Source organism: Anoplophora glabripennis, unplaced genomic scaffold (genome assembly GCF_000390285.2).
Source record: "Anoplophora glabripennis isolate ALB-LARVAE unplaced genomic scaffold, Agla_2.0 scaffold5, whole genome shotgun sequence".
In the NCBI taxonomy this organism is placed as follows: Eukaryota; Metazoa; Arthropoda; class Insecta; order Coleoptera; family Cerambycidae; genus Anoplophora; species Anoplophora glabripennis.
Window position 1 is genome coordinate 1460284 of NW_019416525.1, and position 16684 is coordinate 1476967.

General features: G+C 36.4%; 2 protein-coding genes across 2 annotated transcripts in view; one reads left to right on the forward strand and one right to left on the reverse strand.

The window, feature by feature from the left end:
- The first annotated feature begins 171 nt into the window (after window positions 1-171).
- LOC108907369 (probable very-long-chain enoyl-CoA reductase art-1) lies at window positions 172-1693 on the forward strand. Its single transcript, XM_018711021.2, has 5 exons — window positions 172-383; window positions 490-839; window positions 894-1110; window positions 1165-1357; window positions 1426-1693. Exons 1-5 carry the CDS (start codon window positions 375-377, stop codon window positions 1551-1553), a joined length of 897 nt encoding a protein of 298 aa, XP_018566537.1. The 5' UTR covers window positions 172-374; the 3' UTR covers window positions 1554-1693.
- Window positions 1694-10801: 9108 nt separating this feature from the next.
- LOC108907525 (neurogenic locus protein delta) overlaps window positions 10802-16684 on the reverse strand; it is a 73416-nt gene continuing 67533 nt past the window's right edge. The window contains exons 5-8 of the mRNA XM_018711259.1: window positions 15059-15304; window positions 14427-14487; window positions 11890-13386; window positions 10802-11802 (exon numbers count right to left, since the gene is read on the reverse strand). Coding sequence (XP_018566775.1) covers window positions 11685-11802; window positions 11890-13386; window positions 14427-14487; window positions 15059-15304 — 1922 coding nt within the window. The 3' untranslated portion in view covers window positions 10802-11684. The remainder of the gene's footprint in view (window positions 11803-11889; window positions 13387-14426; window positions 14488-15058; window positions 15305-16684) is intronic.

A 16684-nucleotide genomic window follows, 5' to 3' on the forward strand; every position in this document is an offset into this window, starting at 1 on the left:
ATATAGGACAAAACATTAAAGATAAATGCCTATTTCCAGAATAAAATATTTTATAAGAAATATTTTACAAGTTTCTCATGTTTTTGATAAATATCTGCATAGTATAAGATAACGTAAAAGACAGGTTATTATAATGAGTAATCAATATTCAAAATTAAAACTGGTATAAGACTGGGTCAGCTGTACAACTGGGTTTAGCCTTGAATTTTGGCTTTACACCTTTGTTGATAATTATGACACTACATATGTAAACTTGTAGTGGATTTAAAATTGTATTGTAATACTCGGTTTTATTCCATTTTAATAGTCTTTCGTTTGACGTCGTTTGCAGATTGAAAATTTGTGTGATATAGTTAGGTTACATTGATTACAACATGGTTCAGGTGTGTATACATCTCAGTATTTATAATTAAATATGATTTATTATAAAAGTAGTAAATACTACATTATAATAGTGACACAATGACGTGACAATATTTAATAATTTAGGTGGAAGTATATACCACAACTAACAAGAAATTAGGAGACATCTCGGTTTCTGAAAACGTTAAAGTGATAGATATTAAAAAGGAAATAGCAAAAATTTCAAAATTATCAGTTGAACGTCAGTCAGTGAGATCTGAAGCCAAGGGCAAAGACATTAAAGATGATTCCACCATTGAAAACCTGGGCAGTACTAGGAAGGTTTTCGTTAAAGATTTGGGGCCGCAGATCGGCTGGAACACCGTGTTCTTGTTAGAGTATGCTGGTCCTTTCGTAATTTATGTATTAGTGGCATATCGACCTTGGTTACTTTATGGCGCTGAAGCTCAAGGAACAGAACTGTCTACTACAGCTAAGTATGGGAATTTTTAAATATTTAATCGGATTTTAAAAATTGAACATTTTTCTAGAATTGCTTTGGGTTGTTGGAGCATACATTACCTGAAAAGAATATTCGAAACACTGTTTATCCATAGATTTTCTCATGGAACTATGCCCATAAGAAACCTTTTTAAAAATTGTGGATATTATTGGGGTTTCTGCCTTTACGTAGCTTATCATGTAAACCATCCTTTGTTCACTGCTCCTTTGCTACTGCAACAAATTATTGGATTGGCAATCTTCGCGGTAAGATATATAATTCGAGAACAAATAAAATTTTAACATGCACTCATTTTTTAGGTGTGCGAAGTAGGGAACCTTAGCACTCATATTCTTTTGAGAAATCTTCGACCTGCTGGTACTACTGTTAGAAAAATTCCCGTACCGGATAATTTTCCACTGACTAAACTTTTTGACTTAGTTTCTTGCCCTAATTACACATACGAACTTGGTGCTTGGATTGGATTCACTATCATGACATCATGTCTACCAGGTACGGATGTAAATATATTTAATTGTAGCATTTTGCTAATAAAGGTGTTTTTTTTATTGCAATTTTAGCTGCTCTCTTTACATTAGCTGGGTTTTATCAGATGGCAGTGTGGGCCCTTGGAAAGCATAAAAATTATCGCAAAGAATTTCCTAATTATCCAAAACAGAGGAAAGCTATTGTACCTTTCATACTTTAAACGAATTTTTAATTAATAAGTAAGGTGTAATAAGTTATAGTTAATCTTAATGATTTAGTTTGATAACTTTTTTTTTATTAAAATGTTATATATTTTGTTTTTATAGTCTGTGGGTTTTGTTAAAAAAAATATTTGTTGAATGGTGAAACGTTTTTGTAATAAATATTTAAATAAATAAATGTTTGTATCACTTCACAAAGATAAGTAGAAAACTGTAAAAATGATTAATTTGCGTTTTAGATAAATCTGTTATTTCGGTTCACGATTCGAATTATAGATGGCGCCAAGTGAATCTAGGAAAATATGTTAATCGAGGTTTTATTTAAGTATTCAAATACTTTATTAATTTGGCTTAAAAATGTATATAATTGTTGTAAGAATTATTGTTTATATACTAATAGTCACATTATAACAAATTTCATATTAACTGATCTGTGGCGACACCTTTTGGTCACTTGCTAAATGTGCACTCATTCTTTTTACAGAAACTTTTATAGTTGGATTGCTGGTTGTTCATTTTGCCGCTAGATATTTTTGATATTTCAAAAATTCAAAATAAAAAAAATGTAGACAATCAGAGATCAATATAACAGCAGGTCTATTTAAGACATTAATTTGTGACACGCATCAGATGTGCATCCCCACATAATTTTATCGTTTTACCGGAATTGATTTCCATAATTTTTGTATTCCTTAATTTCCATTAAATTTAGAGGTACCTATTTACATTTATTTGCATGTCTTTAACAAATTAACTGTTGATAGGCAGTAAATTGCCGAGTTATCGTTAAATTATACAGTCAATTTTCCCAACCAATGAGAACGCACTCCTTTTGTCGATTATTAATTAATCTTTTAATTCGGAACGAAAAACTTATATATATTAAATATATCTTTATAATAATCGTATTTCTAAAAAAAGTACTTATTTGTGGTGGTTGAAGGGTATTGTATCAAATTCTTGTAAGATTAAAAATAAGACAAAATGGTGTATTTGTCAGCTAGTTGCATTAACATTCAAAGCATCAGTATTCATTTAAGAGAAATTTATTGGCAAACAAGGATGGGTTCGAATCAAAATGTTATTAACAATATGCAAGGCTTAGGACGAAAGTACATATTTGCTAGATTGTCTTAGAAGCTATGAAACCTACGACTGCTTGTGCAAAGTAGGCGCTACACAACAACCGTGCAATACGGAATTGTGTATATAGCTTTTACCAGAAGCAAACATTCTTACAGCAGTCTCTATGTATTTCTTTTTTATACGACGGGAGTTAATGACATAAAAAAAAGTTTTATTTTTTTTTATCCTAAGCGGTTTAGTGGGTATACATTTTGAGACTAAATTTCATCGTAATTGTATTAGTAAATCTAATAAATTAATTACACTCGATTAAAGTGTTGTAAAATAACGGACCTCTTTTTTTCTTTTCAGGTAAGCTATTTCATTACAAGTGGTAAATATTTGATATAAGGAACAAATATTTTTCCTGTGAACGATTATATTTACGTATACCTGGCTAAATACAGAAGAGAATGTCTATGTCTAGTGGAATGTATGTCGCTAGCATATCTATCGTTTAAACTGAAACGTAATGCATCATCTGCGGGATTATAGGTAGGTATAGTACCAGCACTCTACGGCATTCCAATACGAAGATGCTTCCTTACGTGAAAGTAGTGTTGCAAGTTAACATGTAGGTAGGTGACTGGTGGATACTTACGCTGTTACTAAAAACGGTGTTTATGTAATTGGTAAATTGCTTTGGATAGAAACACATTTATCTAATTTGTATTTAATAACCTATTTAATCAAAGCTTTTTGCACCACAACATGCCAGCCTCGGGACAGAAACGAGATCGCGCTTTTCAGAAGCGGATATTTAACTGATACAAAATTAGTGGCCACCTTTAAAGGCAAAAAAAAAAATACATTTCGCTACTTGTTTTTTTTTTTTAAGAAATTATTGCACTTGTGAAATGGTAATATCATCAGCAGGGACGACTTTTCCATTTGCGTTTTTGCTTAAATTCTTATTTATTACTTAAATGTAAGACGTCGAATCGTTTGTATTAATTGACCACAGTTGCATTGTTCGAGAAAATTTAAAAAATCCGCCTTAGCGTACCTACTTCAGAGTTATTTGTTGTCCTTTCATCTCCTGACCACAACCTGCGCGTAAAAACTGGATGGCAATTCTCGAATACCCGTCATTCTTTTCATGGCAATTCTTTGCAGCATTTAGTGGAATAAAAAATACACCTCCGAACAAAAATTCAGACTTCCCGTGGGATATTCGAGTTCTAATTTAAAATTCACCTAATTCCAGATACCCTAATTGATTAAAACGTTTTTTTTTTATTAATTGTTAGTTTGTTCCTTGACACGAATGATTAATTTAAAACAGTGCTATTGTAATTAAACCCGTATAGAAAGATGATTCATCAGAATCGGGGCATTCTGGATGTCACGGTGAATAGAAAATTCATAATACCATATTATAATTATATAAATTTGTGGCCTAGCTGGTCAACGAAAAAAAAAATCAAAAGTGTCCGGTTTAAATAACACTGTAAATATTGAATTGCAAATGAAATATTTGTTTTTTTTTTTGCGCTAGTAAGGAAATTCTGAGCGAGACATTGACTTTGTTGATCGAGTAAAAGGGAGACGGAGGTGAGGAGTGACATAAAATCCTCCAAACAGGAAAAAGAACGATTTTAATTTCGATTAAATTTAGGATAATTATTACAAAAGCAGCAGTTAAGTATCTGGACAGGAAACAGCGCAGGAACTGTGAACTTATTAAAGGTTTTTTAAAATGTTAATTTATTACTTTTTATATTGTATTAATTAACATTTCAGGTATTAGTAGTGGTTCTTCAATGTTTCATATGTGAAACAAACTTGTGTACGGTAAACAATTTGAGGATATTAAGAGACAGGATATAATAATAAGTTACGTAACAGGGCCGTACTAATACTTACAGTGTTTTTTTTTTTAATAATTATTTTCCACACTATTTATAATAATTCAAAACATTACTTGCATTGAATTCGTTATCATAACTGTAGGTACATTTCAATTTCTGTTGTTTTTTGTTGACGTCAAAACTTACACAAGTGGGTGGGAGGCAGGTATGTCGATTTTTTGAATTCGTGTACGAGGATTTGCAGATATGTTTTATGAATATATATAAAAGATAATTAGACTTCAACCGTAAATTGCCAAGCAGTTCCTCATACTTTATATTCATATATTCACAACTTACATAACTAATCTTAACAATAATACCAAGGATTCCCAAGAAAATTGCTTCCCCCGTATATATTTCTATCGCAGCAGTGAATTTGTATCTAGAATATAGCCGAGCGTTCTTTTTAATAGATAATTATCTGTTTAAATCACGTGTAAGTGCTGTCATATGGGAATCATACAAAGTATGACATTACTCCGTATAATTATCCTCTTCCCACGGTTTTTCACCGCAGTACGGTGTACCAACTTATTACTGGACGATATTCATGAATTGATGATTTTTAATAATCGCCTAATTTGAAGGATTTTATTAATAAGCCAATGCACTCTATGGGAAATTCAGATCTATGGACGGCAATTATAAATAACGGGTCTCTAGACGATATTTAATCGAAAGGTAAGATCTATTTATAGCAAACGGCTTCCCAAACAACGGTTTGCAAATCAAGTCACCTGTTTTTTATACTCTGACGGCATCCTAACAAGAAACAACGGGTTCGGAAATAATTATTTCGTTCATTTTTACCTCATCGACATCGATATTTTCAAAATACAATATATCCACAAAAAAATATTTAACGAAGAAATAAAATGGGGTATTTTTGTAACGTTAAAAACAATTTAATTTCTCTTAAATATTGCTTGACCCCCGTAGCGCACCTGCTGGCACCGCTTTTTGAACGACCTTATTAGCTCGGTTTTTTGCGCCTAATTTCCGGATGAAGTGAATTTTAAAGCTGAATTAAAATGTGGGAGTAAACTGCTCACAGCGAAGATGTTATACTAGTAAAACTGTTATGTGATCAACTTTCTATAATATTGTTCTGAATGCCTTAATGCGACTTTCTATGTTGGAGATGAGACCGTAGAGAATGTAATGGCAAACTAAATTAGCTTTATATTTTATAATATAAAAAGCAGAAGTCGGTAATGTACCCATGGGCGTACCAAAAAATTTCACCGCGTTGACTCGCGATTATTGCAAGCAATAAAATAAGACGCGTACTTATTTCTAATTGTTGTCGAACGTATTAGCATCAAAATTTTTATGTAAGTATTAAATATAATTTAATTGGTCGATAAAATAATTTTAAAAAGGGTATTAGTTTTTTTAACTTATTTGGGAAAATGACGGGTGTGAAGCGTTATTTTCCTCATGAAAGAACATTGTCTTCAGAACGTAAAATAACTTATTCGAAATGTCGGCTGATTAGTCACGACGCCTCAAGGTGGCGATTGAGTTCAAATAAAAAATGGGGATTACATGCATACCTAAAATGTTCCATGGAATTCACTTGAAACGAGCAATTCCCATTGTGCAGTGTGGGATACTTCGATATTTAGCCAAAAAACAATATTATTCAACATAACGTCGACTGATTTTATAAATCTTATTAAATTAGCGGATGTTTCTAATCGATAAACGAATTATTAAAATTCTTGTTGCTTTTGAAACGAGCGAAAAGAATATTGTTCGATGAATGGAATAAATACATTCTTCGATCGGTGGCTGACTGACTACACGAATTTTCGGAAAAACATCGAGTTGATGCTTTGTACCACCGGGTTTTTGCCAAATAATTTGCCGGCGAGCGTCATTTGCGCAATCTGTACACTATCTCGCTGCCAAGAGAGTAGAAATTACCAAAAAACAATCAGCCATTTGTTCCGTTGGTGTCTCAAGAAACAGCAGCTTTTTGAGAGCAGCACAGATGGGATGTTATAACAGATGTTAGCTGTTGGGGGCGCCAACTGATGATATTACAGCGGTGGATGGTCCATTAACCAAATTTTACCTGATATTCGCTTCTTCTTTGTAGCAAACGGTTTTACGGGTTTATTTTCAGTGGTTTGTGCTTGCCCTTAGGGCATTCCCACCATATAAGCATCAGGAAAAAAACATTGTTGCAGAAAACAGTCGTAGTAATAAATATTTTTCTGTATAATTTTTAGTTCAACTGAATTGCAAAAATAAAATCTTTTGGTACTACGTACAAGTAATCACGGACTCAAACCATTGTTTAAATATTTATAAAAGTCCACAAAAAGTATTAATTTAATATTAAAACAAATCCTTTGGAGGTTTTAGTGGATGATATGTGGAAAATATACATTGCTTATTTATATCTATTTGGAACATACTTCCAATTCATTTTAAATATTTTGCCGAAGGCTTAATAGTTAGTGGAACCAGCAGACACTTTTACTTGAATAAGCATTAGTTGTATGTAAAATTTATAGCAGCGAATTTAAACCTTAGTGATATATCGATCAAAGCATTTAATTAAAAAAAAATTCCAACGAGATATTTATTTAAATTGGTTTCCATTTAGATTTGGAATCTATTTATAAATAATGGATTTTTTTGCTTTTTACGAGATGTTGCGAATAACCAAAAACAGATGTTTCGTCTTTGCGAATTCCATTAAATTTTTATTTTAACCGTATGCCGCTCCTAATCATATCGACATCAATCTGGTGTTTATCTCCAGTACCTTTCCAAGATAGAATTTTACAAAATAATTTTGATTTTCAGTACCTACTTCGCTTACTTATTTTTTTAACAGTAAAACATTTTTATAGTAAAATACAATGCTGTACGTTTCAAATACTGAAAACACTCTTTGTTTGTCCAGTTCAACAATTAGACGTTAGCTACAAGCGCGTTAACCATTCGTGTGTCGTTTCGAAATATTTATTTGCTATATTCATTAGTTACTTTGAACATCCAAAGTAAACAGTAGGCCGGTTTTACAATTACTGGTTTCACTTGAGGTTGCCTTACACTTCACACACAATGAACAGAATTTTTAAACTCCGCCCCAAATCCACCATAGCGAAACAGAATATTCTAAATAATTTAATTCTTGTAAAGAAATATTTACTGCCTTTGGTGTTTTGTCAAAGGTTAGTTAAGGAACCATAAAATAATCCCATTTTTTGGGATAAATATAAGTAGAATATGTAGTTCGGCATTTCTGAGAGAAAGTACTGAATTCCAGAAAGATTTTTGACATTGTTATTAATTTTAAATATATAGTATTAAAAACCTCATACACCATTTAATCCGACGACACAATAACTTGATGGTTATAAATGGCAATCAATATTCGACAGAAAATTTCCTAGACAATGGCTAAAGGGTTCTTTTGTACTTTTAGTGGCGGAAATATCAAGGTCACAATACAATTCGCTTTTTATTATTACTGTATAAGCCTTGTCTAAACCCTGAACCCTGGGTAATATATATTATAAAAACTAGCGGCGCAGGACCGGTTGGAACAATTACACCATCCAGTGTGAAACTTAAAATATACACACAGGTATACAAATGACATCGAAATAAATAAAATAATTGACACAGTTTCTGTAGAATTTCTAAAGACTAATCAAAAACGTATTAACTTCTTCGATAATCACAGCAGATGGTATGTTAAAAAAAACACATTTCTGAAAACAGGCGGCCATTTCGTGTGAACTGTGGGATAATTTTTTTGAGCTACCGCTACCGAGATAACATTGTCATATTTGTCGGGACACTTAACAACGAGGGATAAACGACTTAAGTTATTAAGGTATTTAAACTCTTCCCTATCTTAAAAGGCTCTTAAGATATATATATTTAAAGTCTTTTCGGGATAATTTGGAAGATCTTGTCTTCTTATTTAAAATCACCGGTGTGTAGGGTTCTGTGGTATTTTTTCTATTAGCAGATCACTTAACGTTATAGGATTTCGGTAATCTACTTACTTTCGCAAAGGGGTTTGTTAATTTTTGAAAGAATTTTGCAAGAAATAACTTTGTCGATCTCTTCCATAATTATTTTACTAAGCTTCTGATTGTTTTTATTCGAAACAAGAGTAAAATTGTAGGTAGGTACACCAAAACTTTTATAACTAAAATCATTTTTCATTATTCATAAATTGTGGATGCCTTTAGTTCATATAATGGGAAACGGTTATTCTCACTAGTATTTGGAAAAATAATCGAATTCACACACAAACCGTCAAGAATTTTAACGTCAAACCCCCCTCCAAGTAGGTAATAATTATCCAACAAATTAAGTAGGTAGATACAGTTAGTTGAGTAAATCCCAAAATCCTTCCTACTCTCGCAGTAACAAAAAACGACATTTCATGACTTTGTTTACTCTTCCTCCGCCATCTTTGTTTATTTTACAATTAGATCTAAAGGTAGGATGTGGAACGCAATGATAGTCTTTTGTTGAACAGTACCGTCACTACAAAAGTATTCCAAGGATGGTAATGTTTATTTAACTACTGAGGGTTGACTTGAATACTGCAATAATTATGGCCGCAGTTTGCGGAATATATACTCGATATACAGGGTGAAATAAGCAAACGGAAAATAAAATTTAAATCTTAAGTGGACATTTTCGTAATACATATTATGTATTAAAGCATTGAACCTTAAGAATGTATAAAAATTATTTAATATTCATTCAAATTTTGTAATCCATTCCGATTTTAATGAAGTACGCGCTCATACAATATACGTGAGAGCTGAAAAGTCCGCGCAGTACACACAATTGAATAAAATATTTTGAAACCACGTTAATTAAAATTTGGGTTAGTTATGTTATTGTTTGTTTCTTGTTAGAATGACTTTAATAATAAATTTAATTGCTCGTAAAAACCGTATTGTTTCACAATAAATGGGAAAACACAATGCAGGAAGATACAGCAACGGGATAATAAATTATTAATTCGATCAGATCCGTCTCAAGATTTTTTCGTTCTGTTTGAGTGGTCAATTTTAATTTTTACAAGTGGAAAAAGACAATTCGATCTTTTTAAAATGATCAGTTTATTGCATGATGTATATTAATGTATTCAGCGCCATTATTTTATGCTTAAGCGAAGTATACCAAATCGATGAATCAGAATTCAATAACCTCAATTCTCTTGGAGATACCAAACGGAGAATATTCCTGTGATTGCCAAGATTTTATAGGTTAAAACTGCGGGTCGTAGGTTGCCAGTTCATGACCTCAACATTCACCTGACAATCATAAAGAACCGTTTGCATTTTATTATGCCATTTTGAACCAAGTGCATTGACGCACCGCTTATAATTAGCAAATAATTACTAGGCATATTACACGCAAAATACGTCTCTCTAAAGAGAAAAATATAATTTTATAAATACTTTCATTACATTTTTCGAACCGTTGAAATTATGTAACGTAATTAAAGAATTATTGCATATTTTTTTACGACGGTTTCAGTGCCGTGATGGTCCACTTTTATCTCTGTAGGGAAATATCCAGCCTAACATGATCTATACAAAGTACGGTCTCTGTTGTTCATTGTGAAGTTCGAATTTCTTTGATAAAACTATTTGGGAACGACCTTCAACGCATTGAAGTTACTTACACCTGGACCTTTTCACAAAGGGATAACGCCACATGTCAACTTGGGAAACTGAAGCAATAACAAAGCTTTTCTTACCTTTCTCACATACCTGAATTCAGGGGACAGTCCACGTATATTTTCTCTCAAGTTACGCAACGTCGGCACTTTACAGTTTTGAAATAAATGTGTTTACACTGAGAATCACATTTATTTAAATTTAAATAATTGTCGGCGACCTTCCGTTGTTACTTTTTGGTCTGAATTGGGTCAGGAATAATAAAAAGAAATGCTCTTACACAGTATTCACTATCGACGCTTTGTGTTTATTTTATTACACCCTCAGGCCGTTAGGTTTTAATTTGATATTTAAAGTGGAAAAAATCAATATACTCAATTTTATGTTTAATACGTCCTCATATAATTTTTATTTATTTTGACAGCCCAACAGCACATAGAACCCTGAGGATGTCGTAATAAATAATCCATACCACGAGTTTTTTGTTCAGGATGTTTTTTTTTTTGGGAAGGAAAGTCATGTTTATAGAACAAAAAATTTATTAAGATAACTTTTAAATAACATTATTCACATGAGGAACAAATACAGCCGCTTCTCTAGAGAAGTATTTATTAAGAAACATGAACAATTTTAATAGTTACATTTAGTTACATACTATAAATATACATTATATATTACAAAACGTCTTTATTAATATTAAGTCTTTAATTTGCCCAAGTGTTTTTTTATTAATGTACAACAGTTGTTCGGTCGATGCTACGAGAAGACGGGAGAAGTCTTCTCGTAGTATCGAGCAATAATGACTTAGTTTATAAATACAGGAACATTGTTTCTTTGTTCAAATACATCAGGTCTATACTACAAATGTAAGGACCGTAATAATTACAGTAGGTGCCGTGGGTACTACCTTGGATTTCCACTGGCCTTATGAAGGAAATAAATAAAGAGGCGGTGGTACCCAGGGCAGAGTGATGCTGAAGAAAGGCTTATAAATATCGAGAGTCCAAGTAAGTACATGGTGACTTAGTTCGCTTTATAATCATCACAAATTACAATAACAATTCAAATGTTACGTTAATTACATACTACTTGACGAGATAGGGCTTCCCAACACCCGAGAAGTAGGCTCTAAACAGCGTCAATCTTTGGTTTCCAACCAGGACCGCCCCCCAAAAGACCAAAACCATAAATACAAGTATTAGGGTATAAGGAAATATTACTCTAAGATATGTACACTATAAACAAAAAGCCTTGTCCCTGGAGGATAGGACCTGGTCACGTTTGCGTTGCATAGAGCGACGTCGCGGCAAAGGGAAGCTACTTGGACACGGGCCTGGGCCCCAAATTTAGTACTCATGCAACCCTAAGCTAACCGGCGACACCACCGTCGGCGAGTGGAATAATAAATAACTGTACAGCGGGCTCAGCGGGCGGTGGGGTCGACGCCACATGCACACGTCAGTCATACTTAAGCTAACTACACCTCCGTCGCGAAAAGTCCAGACGAAATCGCGTCTGGGACGTGGAAGTGCTCTTCTATCACATAAACGCCATTCGGCTCCTTCTCCGCCGGCCTCTTCAGAAGCGAGGGATCACTGTAACAAAAACAAACCTTAGAGATTCCATCCAAGCCAACCAACATTATTAAACAATTTTGGAAATTGAAAGGAACGTGGTCTTACCTGGAGCCACACACAGCCGATGCGTTTGACATCACAGACAAACGTTTGATGTGTTCATAGTCGGGTTCGTGCAGTTTTGCAGCGAGCAGTGCTGAAGCGCGCGCACCCGTCTCAGTGTTGAGCTGCTTCTGGGAGCGCGTTCTTTGCAAGCTGTAAACAGGCCTACCATCGATGACCTGGTGCAGGGGCTTGGGGAAACCATCACAGTCGTTGACGCTGATGTTGGAAACGCTGCAGTCGTCAGGCGATGACAAGTTCGAACTGATCGCGTTGTTGGTGCACTTCCCCCAGGAGTTCTTAATCATATGCGGGTCGGCCGACATGGCAGCGCTACGTTTGGCGAAGCTGCTGTTGGCGGTGTTCTGCTCGTTTTGAAGTCTGGCTTCTTCGTCGGCGCGAGCCTTCTCGCGTTTTCTGCGTTGCTTAAGGCAAATTATCACGCCGACGGCGACTAGGACTACGAGCGGTACGAAAGTGGAAATGGTAGCGATGACCACCACGTGTTCCGTGGTGAGGTTGGATTCGGAGGAAACCCTGGCGCTCGGCGCGGCGCTAGGGGAGACTTCGTCGCATTCGCGACCCAGGAAACCCGGCAGGCAGATGCATTCGAAACCGTGAACGCGATTCACGCAGGTACCCCCGTGTTGGCAAGGATTCACTTTGCATTCCTCGATCTCCTCGCTGCAGTCTTTGCCGGTGAAACCGGGAGCACACTTACACTTATAGTCATTGATCAGTTGCAAGCAAGTTCCCCCGTTCGCGCAAGGTTTGGTGATGCAATAGTCTACGCGGTTTTGGCACAACGGTCCGACGAATCCGGGGACGCAATGGCAGCGGAACTCATTGACTTTGTCCACGCAGGTTCCCCCGTTCTGACAGGGGTTCCCCTGACAGTCGTCGATGTTGACTTCGCAGGTGTTGCCTGCGAATCCCGATGGACACATACACTGGTAACTGCCCGACGTTTCGACGCATGTCCCTCCGTTCTTACATGGATTCGGTGAACAGCTGCTCACTTGGTGTTCGCAATCGGCTCCTTCGAAACCAGATCGACAGGAACAGTGGTACCCGCTGTCGGTATTGGTGCAAGTACCGCCGTTTTTGCAAGGTTGTTCGGAACAAGTCTTCGTCGAGGTTTCGCATCTAGGTCCGGTGAATCCGAGTGGGCAAGCGCAAACGTTGTAGGCGCCGTTGGGACTGCATGTACCACCATTAAGACAGGGGTTTCTGGAGCAATCGTCCAAGGGTATTTCGCAGTCGGTACCGTTGAATCCATTGGGGCAGCTGCAGGTGTAACTGCCCTGGCCGGTGTTGAAACAAGTACCCCCGTTCCGGCAAGGCTTATGGTTGGTACAAAAGTTCAGGTCTTGGTTGCAGAAAAGACCGCCCCAACCTTCTACGCAAAGACAGTCCCACGGTTTCACGCAAGTTCCGTGCATACAGCCCGGGTAGCGTTGGCACTGGTTGCAAAACGGACCCTCCCACCCCGATTGACACCTACAACAAAAAGGGCGGATAAGATTACGATAATTAAAACGGAAAATGTAAAAATATGAATTATTTAAAAGTCTCGTTCGAAGGCGTCTCGTGTACGTATGCATTGGAAATTAGTGCGACGGACTAGTTTTTTATGTTGACGTGGTCGCCGAGATAAATGTAACATAATCAATGAACTGCCGGTTCAAGTCAATGAGAAACGAGCAACACCGGCGGAATAGCAATGACTTAAATGAATAGAGATGATTCAATTTATTCGGTACAGTGGGATGTACGAAAATTTATTTAGTAATTACATCCATCAATACGTATTTAATTGTTGCAATTAGTTACACTTGAGCCCGTGTAAAAATATTTTAGATGAAAGTTAGCCGGCGATCGGATGAATTTCGAATGTGGAGTAGCGGCTGTATTTCCGTGAGATAGTCGAGAGGCCGACGGTACCGTAGCGGAGTCGGTGGGTACCTTCAATATTAAGGTATATTTCTTATTCTAATCATGTGTTTGGAGGTGAGTGTATTCGGATCGTATCGAGGAGAGCTCATTGAGTTGCAGCTTGGATCGCAGACCGGGCAACGCGGGGAGATCTAGGGGGGATGCAACACGCCCACAGAGCTCTTTCCCACGCTGCCCGTTGGCAAGTATGCAGGTCAAGGAAAGGTTACCTGCGGGTCGCCGGCCCAATCCGCATAGTCGCACTGCACAGCTCCTTCCAGCTAGTAACCGAATCTACGCCCGACGAAAAAGTCTAGGACCAAGGACAACCGAAATAAGAAAGAAAACGATATTATCGTGCGACTAAAATACAAGTCTCTGCACCTGGCCTTCCTACAAGGTGTGCGCAACAAAGCTCGTACACAAGTTATATTTATTTTATTCAACTTTCGTCGACGACGTCGAATCAAGGAAAACACTTTTTTAGATTAACAGAATTAAAATTACCTAGTGGATTTAAAGGTTAACGTAGTCCGTCGTTGCAAAATCGAAGACGCAGTGATTTTAATGATGGATCACAAAACGTATTAAATAAAGAAACTTACTTGCACTCATTGGGCTCGCTGCAGTGTCCGTGTTGTTCGTCGCACCCCGGTAAACATTGAGCTGTAACAAAAGATATTAATTGCAACAGTACGTCTACATTTTTTTTAAATCTCAAATTATTATTCGCAATTTTTTTTTTTAAAGTAAAATTCCGTTTATGCATTGTTGAGCGGGCGGGCCTCGACGGTCGTGAACGAGGCACCCGAGTGCAATCTGGTCGTTGTGAGGCAATACATTGCGGTAATTATTTCTTATTGAGAATATAGTTAACGAAATGCACCCTGTATACAGACAGGTATGCCGTGCGATCGTGGGAAGCTCTCGCTAGTCGACAGCAGCTGAGAGCTCACGTCTTGCACTCGCGGTCAATGTTTTTCTTCTTTTATGGGTAAAATTCGGCATTTTTTATACCTACTCTATTTATGTTTATTCAGCGGGTAAAAAGCTTGCTCAACCAACTGTATTACCAAACCAATTTATTTTTTATCGCCCGCAAATAGCATAGATAAATAAATAGCCAAACCCAGACGAAATAATTATTTTACTTTAATTATTTAAACTCTTTAAACTTCGGTCGTGACTTATTTATTTAAAAACCGTGGGTATTAGAAAAAAAAAAGATGGTACTTACGTTTATCGCAATAGTCGCCGGTCCATCCGGCTAGGCAGACCCTTTCACCTGAAGATGAACAGCTGTAATGGCCGAAACCGTCGTCTCTGGGCCTGCAAAGGTTCTCGCAGCCGGTACCGTAGTAGTATGAATCACAGGTCACCCTGTATTCAAATCTGAGGGTGGAATATTTAGAACTGTGCGAGTCTTCGGTCCATTTTTCGCCGACATCCAAAAACCTTTGCCGCATCAAACGACTTACGAGCACTGCAAAGAGAAAGTTCGGCCTTAAAAGGTGCACGCTGACGAGGGAATTTTGAATCGAAACACAGGGCACCATATAATTTTTTTTTATCTTTCTGATATTCAATGTCTTTGGGATATTTATTTTACGGTTAAGTATATTTGTTGGTTGCGTGCGGCCCTTATTAATCCATTCTAAAGTGTAGTAAAAATTAAGCGATAGTAGTGTTTTTATTTCCCATGGGTTTTTAACACGTATCTGTGCGTGGCGGAGGCACAGGTAGACCGAGTAGACGAAATTGGAAAGCAAATTTGAGCAGGTCGAGATAGGACGTCTGAGAAATATAATGCAGGTGTATTCTTAAGCATCCTGCATTAAGGCAGCTGTATCCGGTGAAGCTGTGCCCCAGCCACTAGAACACCTTTATTTTTCACAACCTTTGACTCTCGGATTTTAATAAAAAATCACCAACACGCAAGGGCCACTACTTTGTATGCAAAAGTACCACACCATTATTATTTCTCGTAAAATCGTATACAAAAAAATATAAACATATTTGAATGACATAATTTTCTGTTCTAACATCCTGTGTTTACGTTTGCATTGTTAAGTAATAGTTTTCGAGGTGGGTTTTGAATTTTAGCGGTAGTGCACGAAAAGGGGCGACAAAACAGTTTATAAATCAGGTGTTATGAGAATCTTATCAGACGAGGGTAAGAAAGGAAGTCTGAGATAATATTCCACAAGTTGGGGAGCATTAAAAAGACAGGACATCCGGTCGAGTGCTCCAAATTGCACACAGCGTCTTATGGCTTTGTTGTTAACAAGTTGTTTTATAACCCTATCCTTTACCGCTTCTTAGGTATCTAATGAAATTAATGTATAATTCTGGGAACTGAACTGGGAGACGTTCCATTTTAAAGGCCTTACAAAGGCATTAGTGTTTGGATTTGGCGTATTGTGTACAAAATAAAAACAACCATTACTTCCATGAAACGAAACGGAATGAATTTCGAACGTGATACAGAAACGAAATATTTGCCACGCCATTAAAAATAGCGTTATTTAACTAATGAACTTTGTTCACACGTTGCAGGGAAATATAAAAAAGCCACAATAACATATTGTGAGGCCAGGAAAAAATCATTTACATCCATCTCGCTGGAAACATTTTCTGAATCATTATCTCGCTTATTAAAAGCATTAATTAAAAATTATGCGCGTCCCCACCGAAAGGCAGAGACACACTATTCGTTTCACCATAAAATGATTGTCTAAAAATTCTTCAACTCGTACTTGTGCACTACGGCTTCCCATCCTTATTTAACTCGGACCTCTCCCGATACGTCTTTCTTCAAATTAGCAGGTGTCCGTTAATTAAAGAAGAACCTGTCTCGCTCGGG

Excerpts from the sequence above, each read along its gene's own strand:
- LOC108907369 (XM_018711021.2), top strand. Across the intron at positions 840-893 it reads GAACTGTCTACTACAGCTAA|AATTGCTTTGGGTTGTTGGA; the intron begins GTATGGGAATTT and ends ACATTTTTCTAG. Across the intron at positions 1,111-1,164 it reads TTGGATTGGCAATCTTCGCG|GTGTGCGAAGTAGGGAACCT; the intron begins GTAAGATATATA and ends CTCATTTTTTAG.